We start from the raw sequence: 18631 nt of genomic DNA on the forward strand, positions 1-18631 counted from the left end.
TTTTTTTAAGTTCTCTAATTGACTTCAGAAATCCTCCTGCTAAAAACTGAACCACAAATAGAGGCAAAACACGTCTTTTTATCGTACTCTACTTTTATGAAATAACTGCATATTCATTAGTATGCTTGCTTCTAAATTTTATAGATTAAATAATAATTACAAACTTTATTTTACCAATTGATTTGCCACCTTTTGACTTTTTAACTTGGGTATTTTTTACTTTATAGTATAGATTAAAATTATTACCGAACTAAGATAAATTGCTACATTTTCACTATTAGGAACATTTTAAAGTAATTTCATATTTTCTTTGTTATGAAAGTGCCATGACTTAATTTTCATATCCGGGAAATTGAAAACACTGCCGTTAACCTGTCTAAGGCATTTCAGAATTTTAATTCTCCCTTGCAGACAATTAAGTAAAATATAATTACTTTGGAGCTGTTATAAGTAACTTATAAATTATCTCATTTGTCTACATGCTTTGACTTGATTGGAATGTATCAAGAAAGCAGTTGCTTTTTCATGGGGGTCAGCTGTTGTAGTGTGTGTTGCTATTTTATTTCATCTGCAAAGTATCTGAAGGAGTTACTAAATACAGGTAATGTTGGGCCTGATACAGATCCCAGGGAAATCTGATCAGGCCCCATGTTACCTGTAATTACTAATTCCTTCTTGCGTTTGCAGGTGAAGTAAAGCATATATATGGGAGTCTGTTGATGTCAATAGGCATTGGATTGGACCTTTAACATTAGTATGATTCAGTGTGTCTTATATACTTTTTCTTTTTGAAAATATTTACATTAAAGTTTGAAAAATGCCTTTCTGTAAACACTGTTAGGCTATAACACTGGAAAACAGATTCTTTCTGAAGTAAGATTTTTTTTTCTTATTCTGAATCAAGTGGAAAAACTTGTGTAACAAGTATGTTTATACCTCAAATATGTGAAAAAATACTAGAAAAGCTGTTTGTTCCTACCATTGCTAATCAGCTAAAATATTATTTTCTACTTCTCAAGTATACATCTGACAATCTTTGCATGAAAGAACTTGTTGCTATCTTGATTAAGATAAAATAACTTTAGAGAGTAATACTAACTTCTCTAAACATGTTTTAGGCTATTTTGTTACTATGAATATGATGCTTGTTAACTAGTATCACAATTTAAATCTGATATGTTTTCACAGCTGCAGATCTATTTTGGGAAGTCAGTTTATCCTAGTCCATTCTGCCACACCAGCAATTAAATAAAACAGGACAAAAATTTAAAACTCTTTAAGAAAGAGCTGTTAATTTTCAAGCTAGTTTAATTGCTTGTAAATTGCTCTAAGTATATTGTCTTATCAATTTTTAAAGTTTTATTCTTCACTTATTGTCTTAAGAACCAAATCTTGCTTTAAGATCCAGTTCAGGAAAGCGTCTCTCTTCAAGACAGTACTTATACATGCTAAGTCCCATTGAAATTAGTGGAATTTAAACACATCCTTAAGTGTTTTCCTGAATAGGGATAAGCTAAAGCTCATGTGTAAATGCTTTCCTGAATAAAGGCCATAATCCTTACTTGGGCTAACTCCCATTGTAGTCACTGGGGTTTGTTCCAGTAGGGACTATGGAAAAAGCCCACTCAGAAGTATATTTTCCTCATTAGTGTGCATGTAGAACTTCTCCTGTCACCACTTACAGATATGTATCTCCAATGATGGAAAAATATGCCCATAATTTTTTTCTGAATTTGAAGATTAGTGTAACATTATCATCTTAAATTCAATGTTAAGGAAAGACTGTGTTTGAAGGAAACATTCTAACAGTGGTTTATTTGTCTAACTTTGAACATGTTTAGAAGACAGTGACATGAATATGTTAAAAACCCATATAGAGTATATTTATTTGTTGTAAAAGTTAGTTTTATTTAAGACCTATCTAAATTATGGTTTTGATGCCTAGAAGTACAAAATGTCTTTACAGGCAATCTGCAGTAATATTGTAAAGTAAATTTTTTTGAAGTTGTTAGATTGTGTGTTCTAGCCATTTACTAAATGGAAAAATATGTGCCTCTACAGTTCTTGGATAGATAATGAGAATGATGTAATGTTTGTCATGGAAATTGTAACTCTATCCTACCAGCCACTGCTACGTAGAGTGAAAAATAATGATGCTCCTAACATAATGGTTTAAATTTTATTTTCTTTAATAACAATCTGTGGGATGGGTAAAGATGCATTTCTGTAGTAATGTCAGCCAAAGGTTTAAACTCAAATATTAGAAACTATAGTCAGAGTATTTTGGCACCCAATGTAAAACACTGGATTGTAACCTCTTCATAGGAAATGTGTTTTAGTAATTAACAGCCACGTTTACCAGGAAAATGACAGTGATTTTTTTATAACCATTACCAGGTTTCTTTATAATGTGATCCTCTTGCCCCTTTTAGTGCCTCATCATCAATTTATTCTTTATGACCAGCAAAGAGACATTTCCTTTCAACAAAAGCTATGGATTTAAGTATTCAAATTCAAAACAAACTAATCTGAACCTGTACTACAATTTAACTCTTTGGAAGCTCAAAATTCACAATGTACTTGGGTCCTGTTTTGTTTTTAGTATTGAGTGTTGACCAGTTATATATATAGTTAACAGATATAGAAAAGGATATTCCTTTCAAGAGAGTATCAGGCAGACTTTGAATTAATTTGTTTTACTTTTAATCATTTTAGCAAGTTAGTTAATAAGCTTTAACAAAAAATGTCTTTCAGCTTACTGAACACAGAGAGATCCGAAATACCTATGGTCTAGAGTCTCTTTGCCATTGCCCATTATATGAAGAAGCTATGCACTTAGCAGAAGAAGGCAAAATTTATTCCAGAATATTAAGGTATATGTTTACTTGAGTTTCCAAGAAAAGCCTAGGAATAAAGATAAATACTCCACATAATACTGAATTTAATCCCTAACCCCAGAGTAATGGATGCTATTTCTAAGTAAATCCTAGTCAAATTCTAGTGTGCTTCTGGTTTTTTAAATATAGTGTGCAACTTTTTTCCATTTTATGTAGGACTGAAATGTTGGAGTGTCTGGGAGACAGTGACTTTCTTGCTAAGCTTCACTGTATTCGACAGGCCTTTCAGGTAAATACTTAATTATCAGTGTTGTGCACACATTCTAACTCACACATTCTTTCTCCTACAATATGTATAACTTAAATGGAGCAGAGTTTGGCCAAAGCTAAGAGTTTTTGAAAATCTCACCCTACTTGTGCAGTGACCTATTTTTAGTATAATAGTTATATATTGTCATTGTTTAATGCTGTTTATGAGGGCAGCCTATTAAAGTTTAATATTCAGCTCATGGAAGGAATGGGATTTTTTTTTAAAATGTTTTGAGAACTATCAACTTTTGAGGGTTTTTTCATTACTTTTAAAGTATTTTGAGTAACATTTTATCTACTTAAGAATGTTGTTGCATTCAGGTATCTACAGTTTAAGAACATGATTAAATACCTTTCTGAATCAGAGCCAGTATATTAAGACTAAATGAATGACCTTTTTGATAATGATGTGCATCACTGGATGAGAGACCCATCTTCTTGAGTAACCTTGGAACTTTTGCTTCTAAGGCTACGTCTACACTGATGGCGGCAAAGTCGCCGCTGTCAGATTGACTTATCTGGATCAACTGAGTAGTCAGGGAAGACCTGCTCAGTCGATCCAGTAGTCGACGTTATTAATCCACCCCCGCTAATGGTGTAGTGCTACGTCGACAGGAATGCGGTTCCTGTCGGTGCAGTGCAGTGAAGATGGCGCGCAGAAGAGAAGCACAGCAGTCGACGGGAGTTACACAAGTTCTTTGCATACTTTGCATAACTCCTGTCGACTGCTGCCGAATCGCGGAGGTAAGTGTAGACCAAGCCCTAGATTGGTTAGAAGTATTGTACTTGCATACTGTATTGATATCAAGCATCTCTTAGTTTGATTTGACTAAAGAAACTAATAGCCTTATTTAGTGCAATTCCCTTTATAAATAAATAGTGTATTGATCTGTATTTCCTGGAAATTTCTCCAGGTAATTCTTTCAGAAACAGCTAACAGAATATTTCTTGCTGAGAGTGGAAGAAAAATTTTATCTGCATTAATTGTGAGAGCTCGAAAGGTAAATTTCTTTTTGTTATGTTAGTGTATTCATTGTAACTGAAGATCAAAGTTCATTTGCCTGATTCTAGAGTTAACCATGATAAGTCTCTTTGCACAGAACAGAAATGAAAACCACTTGCCGTTTAAGAGTTCAGAAATAAAACAAGTAATTTTAATAAGAAATATGACCCATAAATGGCTTTATTTTACAGAATCCAAAGAAATTTGAAGAGGTCTTTGATGAAATGATACACTTTTTAGAGCAAACAGACCACTGGGATAATACTGAAATGGAACTTTCTGCCAGGGGTGTAAGTTTGGATTTCTGTAGTGCTTTTTACCTCATTAAATTTTGATTATACAACCTGTTTCCCCTCTCAAAACTGGTATTTATTAATTCATAAGTATGTGAAATTGAGCTGCTTTTTTATACTTCAGATGATTTAGAGAAATGTGCTTCCATTTCTTTTTTAAAACCTCTTTACTGCTGAGTTGCAATGTCAGTTTTATTTTTTTTTTCATTAGTGAAATGCTTTTTAAAGTTACCTAAATAACTTAAGATGATAAAACTGCCTGTTTTATGGAGAATATGAAATACTGGTTTATGCTCTGTTCCAGTATTTACAGAGAAGTTATGTTATTTTGATCTTGTTCTAACTTAATTCAGGTGAAAAATCTAAATTTTTACGACATTGTTCTGGACTTTATATTAATGGATTCCTTTGAAGATTTAGAGAATCCTCCCACATCTATACAGAATGTAGTAAACAACCGCTGGCTAAATTCCTCCTTTAAAGAAACTGTAAGTGATTATTTAAATTTCTTATACTATGATTCTTATAGATTGTTGCAATAGATAGGAAACATGATAAAATTATATTAGTTTCAACATTTCATTCTAAAACTTTTAAATGATAAGTATACTGTTGGGAATAGATAGCTATTGTGTAGGGTTAGGGCTTTACCAAATTCACAGCTGTGAAAAATGTATCATGGACCGTGAAATCTAGTCCCCTCTGTGAAATCTGGCTATTGTAGGGAGGTCATGGTTTTGCCACTCTTATTTCTGTGCTGCCTTCAGAGCTGGATGGCTGAAGAACGGCAGCTACTGGCTGGGCGCTGAGCTTTGAAAGCAGCACTGCCGCCATCAGCAGCGCAGAAGTGAGGGTGGCATGGTATGGGGGATGGGGCATTCATCACCATTTGGGGGAATAGGGAATCCCAGCCAGGGACTACTATCATGCACCAGGCTCCAGCTGCTAGTGTTGGCCATGCTCGTCTCCTGCAAGGGCTGCTCCTGGGGCCAGGTCAGACCCACCTCTAGGAACCTCCCCTGGTTGCAAGAAGCTCTGTGATTGCACCCTGTGCAGCTGAGGAGCGATGGGGAACAGGAAGCAGGGCCAGCCCTGCCCCTCCCTGGCAGATTTCATGGGGGAGACCCAGATTTCACAGTCCATGACGTGTTTTTCATGGCTGTGAATTTGGTAGGGCCCTAGGTATTATTACCCTTATTTCTGCTCTGTTGTTGGTGACCGTGCAGAAGTAAGGGTGGCAATACCATATCATAGAATCATAGATTAGGGTTGGTAGGGACCTCAGGAGGTCATTTAGTCCAACCCTCTGCTCAGAGCAGGACCAACCCCAACTAAATCATCCCAGCCAGGGCTTTGTCAAGCCGCACCTTAAAAACATATCACGCCACGTCACTTCTGTGCTGCTGCTGGTGGCAGCCCTGCCTTCAGAACTGGGTTCCCAGCCACCAGCTGCTGTTCTCCGGCTGCCTAGCTCTGAAGGCATCGCCATCACCAGCAGCAGTGCAGAAGTAAGGGTGGCGATACCGCGACCCGCCCTCCAATAGCCTTGCGACTCCTCCCCAACCTCCGTTTGGGTTGGGACCCCCAGGGTTAGAACACTGTGAAATTTCAGATTTAAATATCTAATATCATGAAATTTCAGATTTTTAAAATCTTATGACTGTGAAATTTACCAAAATGGACCATGAATTTGGTAGGGCCCTAATTATTCTGTTAAAGATTAGGGTACCAGCCCCTGGAGCAACTGAACTCACCATTTATCCATGGGTTACGAACAATGTGAGATTCTTCATATTGCCCTTTAGGTGGCATCAGCTGTTTCAACTCTTTGACCTTTCTCTCTGTGTCAGAGGTAATTCCATTTCCAACCATAGCTCAGTCCTGAAAAACTCCTGAGGAAAAACTACCACACTGCATCAGCCTTGCAAAATCTTATTAAAATTGACCAGACTTACTTGCCAGCCTTTTGCCATAATGATTGATTATAATGGAAAAAACTGTTATATTCACTTGGCAAAAAATTTTCCCTGAGTGAATAGAATTTTGTAATGCTAGTGTATATGTTAGCCACATTTGAAATAAGACATGATGATTTATGGTGGAAATGTATTAGTTGATGTCCCAGAATTATCCTGGTAAGGTATGGAAAAGTAGCAGGAATTGTAAAATATACAAAGACTCAAACATTCGTAACATTTTCAGAAAAACATTTTAGGTTTTTTCATAGGTGCATCAGCCTGTTTTGCTTGCTAGAAAATGTTCATATTAATAATTGAGCTTGTCCATGCACGTTTGAAAAAGGGATAATGATGTGGCCAATTGTTCATAGGTGAGAGATTGTGCTATCATTGCATCTGTTTAGAACTATAAACTGCTGGTTTTCCTTTTTTATTTTTTACCCTTCAATTGAAATATTTCTTCTACAGAAAAAAAGGTAAGGAACATACTCTTTGTAGCAGATGTGGTAAAGTTGTGTTTTGTGAGTAGCATGTTTCCTCATGATATTGAAGTAGCATCACATTCCATCAGAATTCTGTTATGTGTTGTGGGGGAGGGAAGCCTAATTTTGCCATCAATATGTTGTATTGCTCAGATCCTTATTTGGACAAAAAAGCACAGCTGTATGCAAAACTATTTCAAGTATGTTCTGTCTTAAAGTGAAAAAGGCCATTACGTTGTGTTTATATGCTACTTTTTAAAATCAGAGATAGTTATGGTTTTGGAAGACACACATTTTGGCATGAAATTTACTGTGTGTCAGTGAGGTTGAATTTAAGTGTTGCTAAGTGTGAAAAATAGGGAGTTTAGTAATTCAAATACAATTTGTCACCAATGCAAAATGGGGCAGAATTTGATGGGAAAGAATACACAATTTCATTTTTTTTAAATTTAAAAATAAGAAATATGAACCCATAGTAAAATAAGCTATTCACAACAGATATGTTTTATGTTTGAACTTATACTATCACAGCATAAAAATTAAGGAAAGAAATAACTGGTCATCAAATGTAAGATCCTATAGTCTACTGCTTTTTACTACTAGTTTTCTTGTGTAGAAGTTACATAAATAATTTCTTCTTATTTAGGCAGTGGCTTCAAGCTGCTGGTCAGTACTGAAGCAAAAAAGGCAGCAAATGAAGGTAAATTGTCTTGAGATCTAATCTGAAACCTGTTTAATTTTATAATTCAGAGACTCTGACCAAACTTGAGTGACCAAATCCTAGAGTACTAGGAGTTTGAAGTCTTCCCATGTGCCACCAGAAAAGTAAATTACAAAGTCCTGATCCTACAGACACTTAAATGCGTACATGCGTAAAGTCTACCATGTCAATTAATGTGGGCTTAAGGAGAGTAAGATGAGAACTCATGTGAGTAAAGTTATACTTGTGCTTAAGTGTTTGCTAGACTGAGCCCTGAAGACACACTTGCAAGGGAGGCAGAATGTTTTAGTGGGTAGAGCACAGAATTTGGAGTCAAGATAAGGCTCTAGTCTTGTCTAGATATAAGTACTTACATGGCCCCATTATCATAGTATCTAAACACTTCAGTGTATTTCTCCTCATAGCAATTCTGTGTGAGATGCAGAGGTACCATTATCCCCATTCTACACATAAGGAGTTGAGACACAGAGATTAAGTGATTTGCCCAAGTTTACACAAGAAGTTTGTGGCAGAGTAAAGAATTTAACCCAGGTCACCTGAGACTCAACTAGCACCCTGAGTGTTCTTTCTCTGCCACTGACTTCAAGCAAATCACTTTGGCCATTCTTAACAAATCCATTCTTCAGAAGGTTTCCTTCATTTTTAATGATACTTTGTAAAAGATCATTTAACAAAATCATGCTGTCTGAACGGGTGATGGGAATGTTGAGTTATGACATCACTGTATCAATATATTTCTTCTTTGAGTGGTTGCAGACGTGTATTCCGGTTAGGTGTGCACACACCCAGTACACTGAAGCCAGAAATCTTTGCAGTACCCTTAGGGGTGGCGCTTGTGCCCTGTGGCGCTAGCCCCTCACCTGACTTTTTAAGGGCAGCACCATCCCAGCCCCCCCCCCCCCTCCCAGTTTCTTCTCACCTCCCATAGCTAGACTTGGTGCTTTCTATGGGGTGATTTACCTCACGTTTTTTTCTCAGTTTCTCTGGGAATTTATTGTATACAGTTCATTGCTAATTATTGTAGCTTAGTAGTACCTTTAGGTTTAGTGATAGTAGTTAGGATAGACAGTTGCCCTGGGTGATGCCATCACCAGGGTTTAAACATTGTCTGTCGTGTGGGTTAGCTACTCAAAATAGTGACCCAGGCACACATGGAGAGAGACACATTAAGGAAAGGTGCTCTGTAAGCAAGTCGTTTAAGACGAGGACGCAGCTAGCGAGAGACATGCATCTGAAACAGCAGCTCTTAGAGTAAGCCAGGAGGCCTGCTTTGGCACTGGTAACCTCTTCAGATTGTCCAGTCCTGTGCTCTCCTTTAGAGCTAACCTGGAATGTGGCTCCCGGCTTAAGATCCGATGCCATACAATTCCTGTCCATTCTCTGCCCCATCCCTTGTCAGAGACCCCTCTCACAAAACATTGCTCTTGAAGCAGGTCCAGACTGTTCTTCCATTGGGCGCTTTTGAGGAAACTCCCGTGGAGCACTGAGGAAAATGGTTTTCTTCCCAGTATTTATTGGCCCTGAAATCCAAACGATGGATGAGACATGTCCTTGGTCTACACAGCCTCAACAAATACATCAGTTTCATGAGGTTCCATGTAGTCACCATAACAATTATCCTTTCTGCATAGAACCACAATAACTGGTTGGCTGCCCTGTACCTTCAGGATGCTTATTTCCAAATGATGGTTTTCCTGAGCCACAGGAGACTTCTGAGATTTGTTGTGATGGGCCACTTCCCTTTGGCCTGTCCTTGGCAGCTCACGTTTTTACAGAATGAAAATGACTGTAGTGTCAGTGTACCTCAGAAAAAGAGGAATTCTGTATTGTGTAACAGCAGGAAGCCTTCTACTAGGGTGACTTATTTCACCAAATGTAAGCAATTTTCATTTTGGTTGCTTGCTTTGGGGAATTCAGCCAATGTTGGCCTGTATTCAGGACATTTTGGAGTACCTATTACATCTTCAGGGCTGGTTCACACTTACCGCGCTATTCGGTGGCAGTCGACGGGAGTTACGCAAACTACACAAAGTAGTTTGCGTAACTGACGTCGACTGCTCAGCTTCCCTTCTGGCTATTCATTTATGTCTTGGTAGTCCTCTATATTTGATTGTGTGTATTTTAGTTTGAAATAGGTGTCCACAGAATAGGATGGACATCCATAGATATTTAAGTCTGAAGGAATAAATAAAATATGCAAATAGTGTCATATACACATTCATTTATATATATACCCTCTCAGGCCATAGCTGTTTAGTTTATCAAAAAGAAGTTCACAAGATGATATGATGATGGTGCATATGTACCCAGAGAGAAAATACCAGGTAAAGGGCTCTTTGATCTAGTGGAGAAAATCATAGCAAGAATCAGTGGCTGTTAAAGCCAGACATACTCAAATTAGAAACAAGACCATTGGAAAAAGTTACAGAAAGAAGCTATGGACTGGATGCCTTTTGGAAAGATATGCTTTAATCAAGTTGTTGGGCTCAATGCAGATGTGACTGGATGAAGTTCTGTGACCTGTGTTTATAGAAGAGTATCAGACTAGGTGATTTAATATCTCTTCGAGCCTTAAATTATTAATATATGAATATCAGTATTACATCATAGAAATTTCTTGAAAATGTTTATATTATAAAATACTGCTGGAGTTGAAAACTTTTAACAATCCTGCCACTTCTTGATATGCAGCTGTAATATAATTTAAATGAGTAGTTTGACTAGTTACCAGAGACCTACATAATGCCATAATTTGATATAATAGGAATTTATACTGAGAAAAATAACTCATTTCTCTACTACTTACATCACCAGGTACCTGATGGGTTTTTTGCACACTTCTATGCCATTTGTGAGCATATCAGTCCTGTTTTGGCATGGGGCTTTTTGGGCCCTAGAAACTCTCTTTATGATTTATGCTGCTTCTTTAAGGTACGTAACCTTTTTGTAATGAGCATTTGTCTAACATAAAAAAGCACCTGTCAGATTATCAGACGGGAGGATCTTACTTAACAGGACACCATTAAGATAAATCGTTTTTATAAGAAAAAAATCTTTGCTAGTCACTATTCATCCTGGTGATTTTCAGTTGTTATACCAGAGATGTAGCCCAGTGCCACAAACAACAGGGATTAATTTGCCCCATATTAGAAAAACAATCCTTACCTGTGTTGCTAAATACACTGTAGGTTATTAACACTCTAAGAATTTTCAGAACATAGGCCCCCATGCTCCCTGGATCCTGAAAACACTTATGAATCTGTGTAACACGAGTAGTCTAACTAAACTCATCAGACTACTGGTGTACGTAAGTGTTTGCAGCATTAGGGCCATAATTTGCAATTCACTATTTATGGCATTTGTCTACTTTTTGCACTTCATTTTGGGTGAACAGTGAAACTAGATTGGTCAATTTTACTTAATTATAGTCTGTTTCCTTTCTGGTTCTCATGCACTAGCAAAATGCTGTTGTAAACTTCCTTGTTTATTTGTTTCCAACACTGCAGCTAAGTGCGACTACTTAAGAAAAATATTAATCATGAACATTTCTATTCATATTAGATTGGTTTAGAGCCTAAACCTACATGACAGTGTCTGTTTTTAAAGGTTTTCTTAAACAGTCGAGAGAGTTAGTAATGAATGTTGGTAGTTAGATGTAGAAAGAAATTTCCCAAAAAAGATTATGTATAAATAAGGAAAAATATATAACATTGCATAATTCATTTTTAACAAAAATCTATACATTATTACAAGTAAATAAATTATTTTCTTTTTTATCCATTAGGATCAAGTTCTTTACTTCCTCAAAGACATTTTTGACTTTGAAAAGGTGCGATATTCAACTATGGAGAGTTTAGCTGAAGATCTTATGCAATTGCTAATCCGTCGCACTGAACTCTTAGTGGCCTACCTTGGAGCCGATTCACTAAGACATGTCAGTGGTTGCATAAGTGGTCATGGGCACATCACAGCCAGTGGCCTTTTGGAAGAAAAAGTACAATAAGCTTTAAAAAAAACTGCTAAATTGAGTGCACCTTGACTTTTTTCCCCCTCCAATGCTGTCATTGCTGTTTTTGAGCAAACACCTGAAAATATACTGTATCACTAAATATGGAATGGACTCAGGGAGATTTAAAAAAAAACATTTAGGAAAAGAACTGGTGAGCATATTACTGTACCTATCTAAATTAAAAATCACAGCTCAGCTGTCTCTGTATTTATATATAATGTACCCCAAAGCTTTTTTCTGCAATATTTGGGTAAAATTTATTTATGAAATACTGTACATTTGCCACATATATTATGTGATATGTGGTATATGGAGTTTTAGATGAGTAAGCCTTATTATATGAAAGAGACAAATATTCAGTATGAACTCTGCTATGAAAGAGTTTCAGCCAAGATAAACATATCTTTCAACTTATTATGTGACACACCTGCAAAAAAAAAACAAAAAACCCAACAACAACAAAACCTTGCAGTGACAAGATATTTAACTACACCCTGAGATTGTGTTTGTGTGTGTAAGCAGTCATTTTGTATTGAAACACAATGGAGTGATGTTGTAAATGCAGTCACTATTTGGGCAGGAGAAATTTATATGAAAAACAGGATGCTAATTGGTGTTGGCTTAAAATATGTAAATACATCATCACTAAGTCTGACATTTGAAATCACTTAGTATGGGATCACTTTGGTGTATTCTAAAAATAACGACAGTTTTTTCAGGTTAATGAATTGGTTTAAAACTCATCTTTGTAGGCTTTTAAAACTGTATATTGTGGTTATGAATAAACTCATATTATTCTTGGTTCAAATGTAGTATTTTAAACTATATTTTAAGATAAGGATGTATGATAAAACCTAAAGATGTTGTTTCTCAATTAAATCTGTCTCAGTCTTTTCTTTAAAAAAGCCAGCCTTCTGTTTGGGAGAGGACTTTATATATGAGTTTTGATAAGTGTGTCTGTCTGCATACAAAACTGGTGCTCAGTGCAGGGAATCTTTTGGGTAGTGTAAAGTACTTGTCTTGAATTTCAGAATAAAAAGATTCGGAGGAAAAGCTTTTTCGTGGGTATCCCTTTGAGAGAAGCTATGAACACTCTTTTTATGATCTTTCATAAGAGTAGGATATTTCAGCATCTGTGAGATACACAGAATAGAATTATTTTTTGGTTTTAAAATAGTATTTTACATTAGAGTCCCAGGTTCTCATACTTAAGGCTCCAAGGTTGAAAGTGTTAAATTTAATGTTTCATTATAGTCCAAAATAAAAAATAGGAGAGTTGAGTATGATTTTTTTATTTAGTTTTTAAAGGAAAACATAGATTAAAAAACACACACACATATTTATGACACACATGGCATTTGTGACTTCTTGACAGGAGTTGCTAATACAAGCACTATTGTCACTATATGCTAGAATGTAAGTGGTTTAGTAGCTACTGTCTTTACTTTGCACTCTGGCTCAGAGCCTTAGCTCTGGACAAAATGTGTTCTGTGCTCCCTTGGTCTCATAGCGTATATTAGAACAGCTTTCAGATTGCTGTAATTTGTACTGGCTGCCAACTGCTATATGGATCCAGTATAGTAGCTGGGGATCAGTATGCAGGGAACTTGTAGCCAAGTTCCTTTTCCCTGGCCACATTTCCTGCAGTAGCAGCCAAGAATAAAGATGGTGCAGGATCCTGTATGCCAAACTGAAGTGATCTTTCCATGGCTGGCCACACTGGCTTTCAGGCTGCTTCTGAACTGCTTTTGCATCAGTAGTGTGTTGTAAAGCAGCCACAACATTGGGAGAAACTGTCTCTCCATATATAATAAATGTAATATGGGATAATTACAAATAACATTGCAGCTTTGTAGCTAAAAGTTTCTAGTATAGAGTATGTGAGCATACTTGTATTGCATTTAATTAAATATATTTCTGCTTCTCTTGCAAAAACCCATCCCAGTAAAATCCTGGATAAAGATAAAAGTTCTGAAAAGAGAAGGCTGTTCTTACTTGTCAATCTTAGTGAAAGGTCAACTGAATTACTGTTAAAACCAGAGTTCTATTTAATGTGTGTGTAAAATAGGGATACCAAAAGTCATTGCTGATCTGTCTGTTTAAAGACACACAACCTGGCATCTTGCTATATGGTAGATGCAACCTAATTATTGTTCCATTGTGCTAGTGCCTAATACAAATGTGGAATTAACTGGAAACTGAATAGTCTATTTTTTACCCAAAATGAGAAAAATGCACTTTGTTTTTGTTTTTAAAAAAAAGCAAAATAGAGAAAAATTAGTCTAATGAAACAATTCTTTTTAATTTGAAGTACTGTAGTAGCCATGTTGGTTTCAGGATATAAGAAAGACAAGGTGGGTGACATGTTATCTTTTATTGGACCACTTCTTCTGGTAAAAGAGACAAGCTTTCAAACACTGCAGAGGTGAAGACGACCTGAAGAGCTCTGTGGCGCTCAAGAGCTTGTATTTTTACCCAGCAGAAGTTTGTCCAATAAAAGATATTACCACACTCACCTTGCCTCAATTATTTTTAAGTCTAAAGTGATGTGGAGCAGTAGTTTTCAACTTGTGATCCACCGACTATGTCTAAGAGGTCCACAAAAGGTTGTCATTACCCTAGAATAGTTATTTTCAACCTGTGGTTCCATGGAGCCCTGACAGTCTGCAGACTGTCTGAGATTTCCAAAGGGATTTTCCATTCAAAATTTTTTAGGGATCTGCAAATGAAAAAAGGCTGAAATGCACTAGTGTAGAACATAGATAAGAACTTAATATATAATTTTTAACCTGATGGTATCCTTTTAAAGCAGGCCCACAGAATTAGCATCCCATAGAATTAGGATTATGTTCTAAATTAGGTTAATGTATTTCCTGTTCTGTCGTAGTCACCATCTTGCTTTTCAGCAAGATGGTCACCACTGTCTGCTTCAGATAGTATGTAGCAAGTAGTACCTATCACTGAACTGCCAATAAACTGTGCTGATGAAAATGGATACAGCCTGCTAATTTAAAAAGATTTGGAAAGGAGGGGAAAGTGTTCATGGATGCAGTTATTCTGGACTGTAATTTTTTTCTTTCTAGTTCAACTTCAAAACTTAGTTGGATGTCAGGAAAGCTGGCTGCTTCTAGCACAGAAGTTAATTCTTTTGTATGGTTGTCTAGAAGAAAGTGCATAAAGATCTGTTGCTAACCAGCCACGTATCTCTGAAGTGCTTCCTACCTGTGCCTCCTACTGCACTAGTGGTTTACATGTAGTGTTTCATAATGAAATATCAAAACTGAATTTATTTGTTCAAATATTGTGCAACTTTTGATCCTAGTAAGAGCAAATTACATTCAAAAGCCATCTTATTCTGCCATACGGTACTGCTAAGGTCAGTCAGAAACATTAAATGATTCAAGGATTAACATATTTATATTAGCTGTGATATAGTTGTAATCTCACTTTTAATGTGCTAATGATTATTTTACTTCACTTTTGTAATCTTTAGTTTTTACCAAACTAAATATGTATCAACTCAAATTGGCTAGTGGTGAGCATACTTGTGAATGGTCTACTGCCTAAATGAACTGCAATTGTGTGTACCAAATAAAACAATTAAATGAAAGTACTGTAGAAGAAAAATAAAATTAATTCATTTTGAGCTGTACAATGAATTTCTGTATATAAAGCAAAAAATTACTTCTGCGGTCTCTTTTTTGTTTATGCAACCATCTTGTATTTCAGCATAAAATCATTAAAATACAGGCTAATGACTTATAAAGGGCAAATTCTCAATTATAAGGAATACAATTATTTTAAGTTATGAGTAATATTTTCTTTACTATAAAAAACCAACGAATCTCCACTTTCCCAGTACCGTCTGCAGGTGCTCTGCGACCTGGAAAAGTAGCATCCACTGTTCCATTTCATTACTATATATTTATTCTAAAGCTCACTATATATAGTAGGACCAGTCTTTTGCATATATACTCCAGTACTTCCTAACATGCCTAAATTTTAATTAGATTTCCCTCTAAGATGGCTATGTACTTCAATGTAGCAGCATTTTATTTGCTGTTAGCTTTGATACCAATGAAACGTGGGCAGTGGGGTTTTCAAACTCCTTTTAATTTAAATATTTAAAAGAAAGCAGGGAAGCAGAAACTGCTTAGCACATATTGTTTTATTTAGGTGCATTAATTTAAACTAATAGTATGGATCTGTTTTTTGTTTTGTTTTGTTTTGTTTGGTTCTACACCTTAAACAATCTCCAAGCATAATTTTCAGCATGGTAAACTGCTGATGATCTACCCAAAAACTTAACAGAAAATTGGTGTCTTTTAATCCTGTAGTTTAAAAGTCAGTACTCCTTCCTTCTATCAACCAAAAAATGTGAAAGAAAGCTCTAGGCTGAGGATGTTAAACATATGGCCATAAATGTAAGCGGCATGACAGACCCAGAAAATAGTTAGGCAGCTCATGTGCAGTGACTGCTGCCTAGCATGCTGACCTAGTGTGTGACCATGTAGACTATCTTGCTGTTTGGTTTGTACAGCACCTAGCACAATGGGGTCCTGGTACACAATTGCTACAACCTATGGTAATATAAATAGTATTGTGCAGAATCTAAGCTTTCTTTACAAAGGTGTCGCTAGTCCAGATGGCTGCAGAGAAGACCTTGGAGTGTCAGACAGGGCTTAAACCCACCAGCTGCAAAGCAAGAGAAAGAACCCTAATTAGTCATGCTTTGCACCTGGGGAGCAATTAATTGCTTCCCCGCCTTTGGCTAGGAGGCAAGGCCTTATAAGTGGACTGAGGAAGCACTGTTGGAGAGTAACTACAGTGGAGATAGGTTTCTCTGGAAGAGAGAAGTTCTATGATAGGGTTTAACAGCTAGGAAACAATGGTAGATCATTATAGGAGCAGGTTAGATTGCTGCAGGAGAAGCCAACGAGGGAACTACAACGAAGCCTCAGAAGGGCAGAAGAATTATTAGTGTGAAGACTTGTTTTGACTTTTATTTAGGTTTGTTTGTGCTATCCTGGAAGGGGTTTAGACTTTTATGTGACATGACTGGAGGGCCAAGCCGCAGAACACCCAGAAAGGGATTTGAGGGAAGATGCAGGCTGAGAGAGGACCTTGCAGCTCCAAGGAAGAGCGCAATAGAGGCAACGACCATGCAACAAGAAGCGAGAGGCCACCTTTAAGGTGAGGATGCACTACTACAGAGTGTAAGTCAATATTAAATTACAATGTCTGTGAGATCCTGCAGCCAGTCTAAAACAGTGACTCTGTGGTGTGAATGTTCCTGTCCCCTATTAATTTTATTGGTGTGTCAACTCAAAGGGTAATGAGAAAGGGGATGGAAGTGAAGCCTTCAAGGGATTAGACTTGGAAGTTGCTTCAGAGAAGGAAAGCCAACAGAACAGAAGAATGCATGCAAAGAAAGAGGACAGAGATGGCCTAAAGGAGAGCAGGTTTTTTCAATGAATGATAACACATGAATGTTATAAATAAAAATATAATTAATACATAAACTATATTTTTCTCTTATACAAACCTCTCCTGACATCAGTGTCTATCTTGAGTAGTGTATGAATTTATATTCTGGACCATAACTTGATATGGAATCCAATGCTCTCCTCTAAATTAGTTTGATACCTCTGCTGCTCTAAGCCATCATACCTGTTAACAGAAAGGAGGAGCAAAGATGATACCATCATTCATATGCACAAATATTTTTTTAAGGTCTCAGGTTCCACACTGATGGGTGCATTATAAATACCATTGTGGAGAAAAGGCATCATTTTAACAACCTAAATAGATGGAAAGGCACTACCTAATTCTTGTAGCCACACACAGGATGCTGTAGCACAAAGTCACCGAATGTTTTATTTTAACCATCTTTTCAATTGCTCATAGCTATCTAAAAAGAAGTCTTAAGTTAAATCATCCCATCCTTCACTTTAGCTCAAAGTTTTATTTCAGGAATACTGGTTCAGTCAATTGAGGAAAAAATGTGCTCTTTTCTTCCTCCCTCCCTCCCCTTCTTTTTTTTTTTTTAATTGTCAATACTTTTTTTTGGAGTCTTATCTCCATAGAGCCCAAGGCCAGAAGGGACCACTGTGATCACCTAGTCTGACCTAGTCTGTATAGCACGAACGATAGAACTTCCCAAAAATAATTTCTAGAGCAGATCTTCCAGAAAAAACATCTGATCTTCATTTAACATTGTCAGTGACATAGAATCCACCACAACCCTGGCTAAACTGTTCCAACCGTTTACTTTTACTGTTTAAAAAAGGATGCCTTCTTCCAGTCTAATGTTCAAATTGCCAGCTGCAATTGCATTTCATTATTCTAAGGTGCATGCACCCCACTCAACATCTGGGCCCCGTTGTGCTAAGCAGTGTACCACACATAACTCGGGAAGGTAGCCCCTCCTGCCCTGGAGAGATTATCATCTAAGAAAGGAAGAAAACTACAGCCCTGTTTAAAGGGGGAAGTGTATTAAGAATTAAAGTCTTATTTGTGCATCTACCACAGAAAAGTTAATTTCCAGGGCAAGGCTAGCGAGCACCATCTGTTCCCTAAGCGCCTGCTTCAGAATAATTTATATACTGGACTCTTCATTAGCTAGCTTAGTGCCGTAGGTCTGGCCGGACTTGCCTCTCCACCCCGGTTAACTGTCACATACTATTCTTAGCTGACTGCTTCCACGGGCTCGATGCTATCAAATGGAGCAGGGCGCCAGGGCCTGCGGCCCAGGAGCTCTGAAAGCATAGGCCAGCGGCACGTCCCCTGCCGGGCCGCTCCTGCCTGGGTGCAGCACTGCGTGCGCGGGGAGAGCGGGAGGGTCCGTACCTGCCCCGGCCCATGGTGGCACGCGCCACTCACGCAGCCGCGGCGCGCGGCGGTGGCTCCAGCCCGGCTCTGGTGCCGCCTGTGCCTGGCTCACCGTGGCTGCCCTTTCAAGTAACAATGGCCAGGAGGAGACCCTGCCCCTCCCCATTCCCCCCGCCGCGCGCGCGGGG

At 37.4% G+C, this 18631-nt stretch overlaps 1 protein-coding gene and 1 long non-coding RNA gene across 5 annotated transcripts in view; one reads left to right on the top strand and one right to left on the bottom strand.

Moving 5' to 3' along the window:
* Positions 1-15151, top strand: part of MIGA1 (mitoguardin 1) — a 52354-nt gene extending 37203 nt beyond the window's left edge. For all 3 annotated transcript variants that reach the window (XM_067530704.1, XM_067530703.1, XM_067530705.1), the window contains 8 exons: positions 2755-2873; positions 3054-3126; positions 4061-4147; positions 4341-4439; positions 4796-4930; positions 7529-7582; positions 10418-10534; positions 11388-15151. In XM_067530704.1, coding sequence (XP_067386805.1) covers positions 2755-2873; positions 3054-3126; positions 4061-4147; positions 4341-4439; positions 4796-4930; positions 7529-7582; positions 10418-10534; positions 11388-11606 — 903 coding nt within the window. In that variant the 3' untranslated portion in view covers positions 11607-15151. The remainder of the gene's footprint in view (positions 1-2754; positions 2874-3053; positions 3127-4060; positions 4148-4340; positions 4440-4795; positions 4931-7528; positions 7583-10417; positions 10535-11387) is intronic.
* LOC137141670 (uncharacterized) lies at positions 8904-18569 on the bottom strand. 2 transcript variants are annotated; one of them, XR_010916705.1, is made up of 4 exons: positions 18462-18569; positions 17158-17282; positions 11514-11582; positions 8904-9123 (listed from the first exon to the last, which is right to left on the bottom strand). It is a non-coding gene; the product is annotated as an uncharacterized lncRNA (long non-coding RNA). The 2 variants fall into 2 exon arrangements; XR_010916704.1 differs by lacking the exons at positions 8904-9123; positions 11514-11582 and adding an exon at positions 15476-16307.
* Between the last annotated feature and the right edge of the window lie 62 nt (positions 18570-18631).

The sequence above is a fragment of the Emydura macquarii genome, unplaced genomic scaffold (genome assembly GCF_026122565.2).
Source record: "Emydura macquarii macquarii isolate MOO-44397 ecotype Brisbane River unplaced genomic scaffold, CSIRO-AGI_Emac_v2 contig_3110, whole genome shotgun sequence".
Taxonomy (NCBI): Eukaryota; Metazoa; Chordata; order Testudines; family Chelidae; genus Emydura; species Emydura macquarii.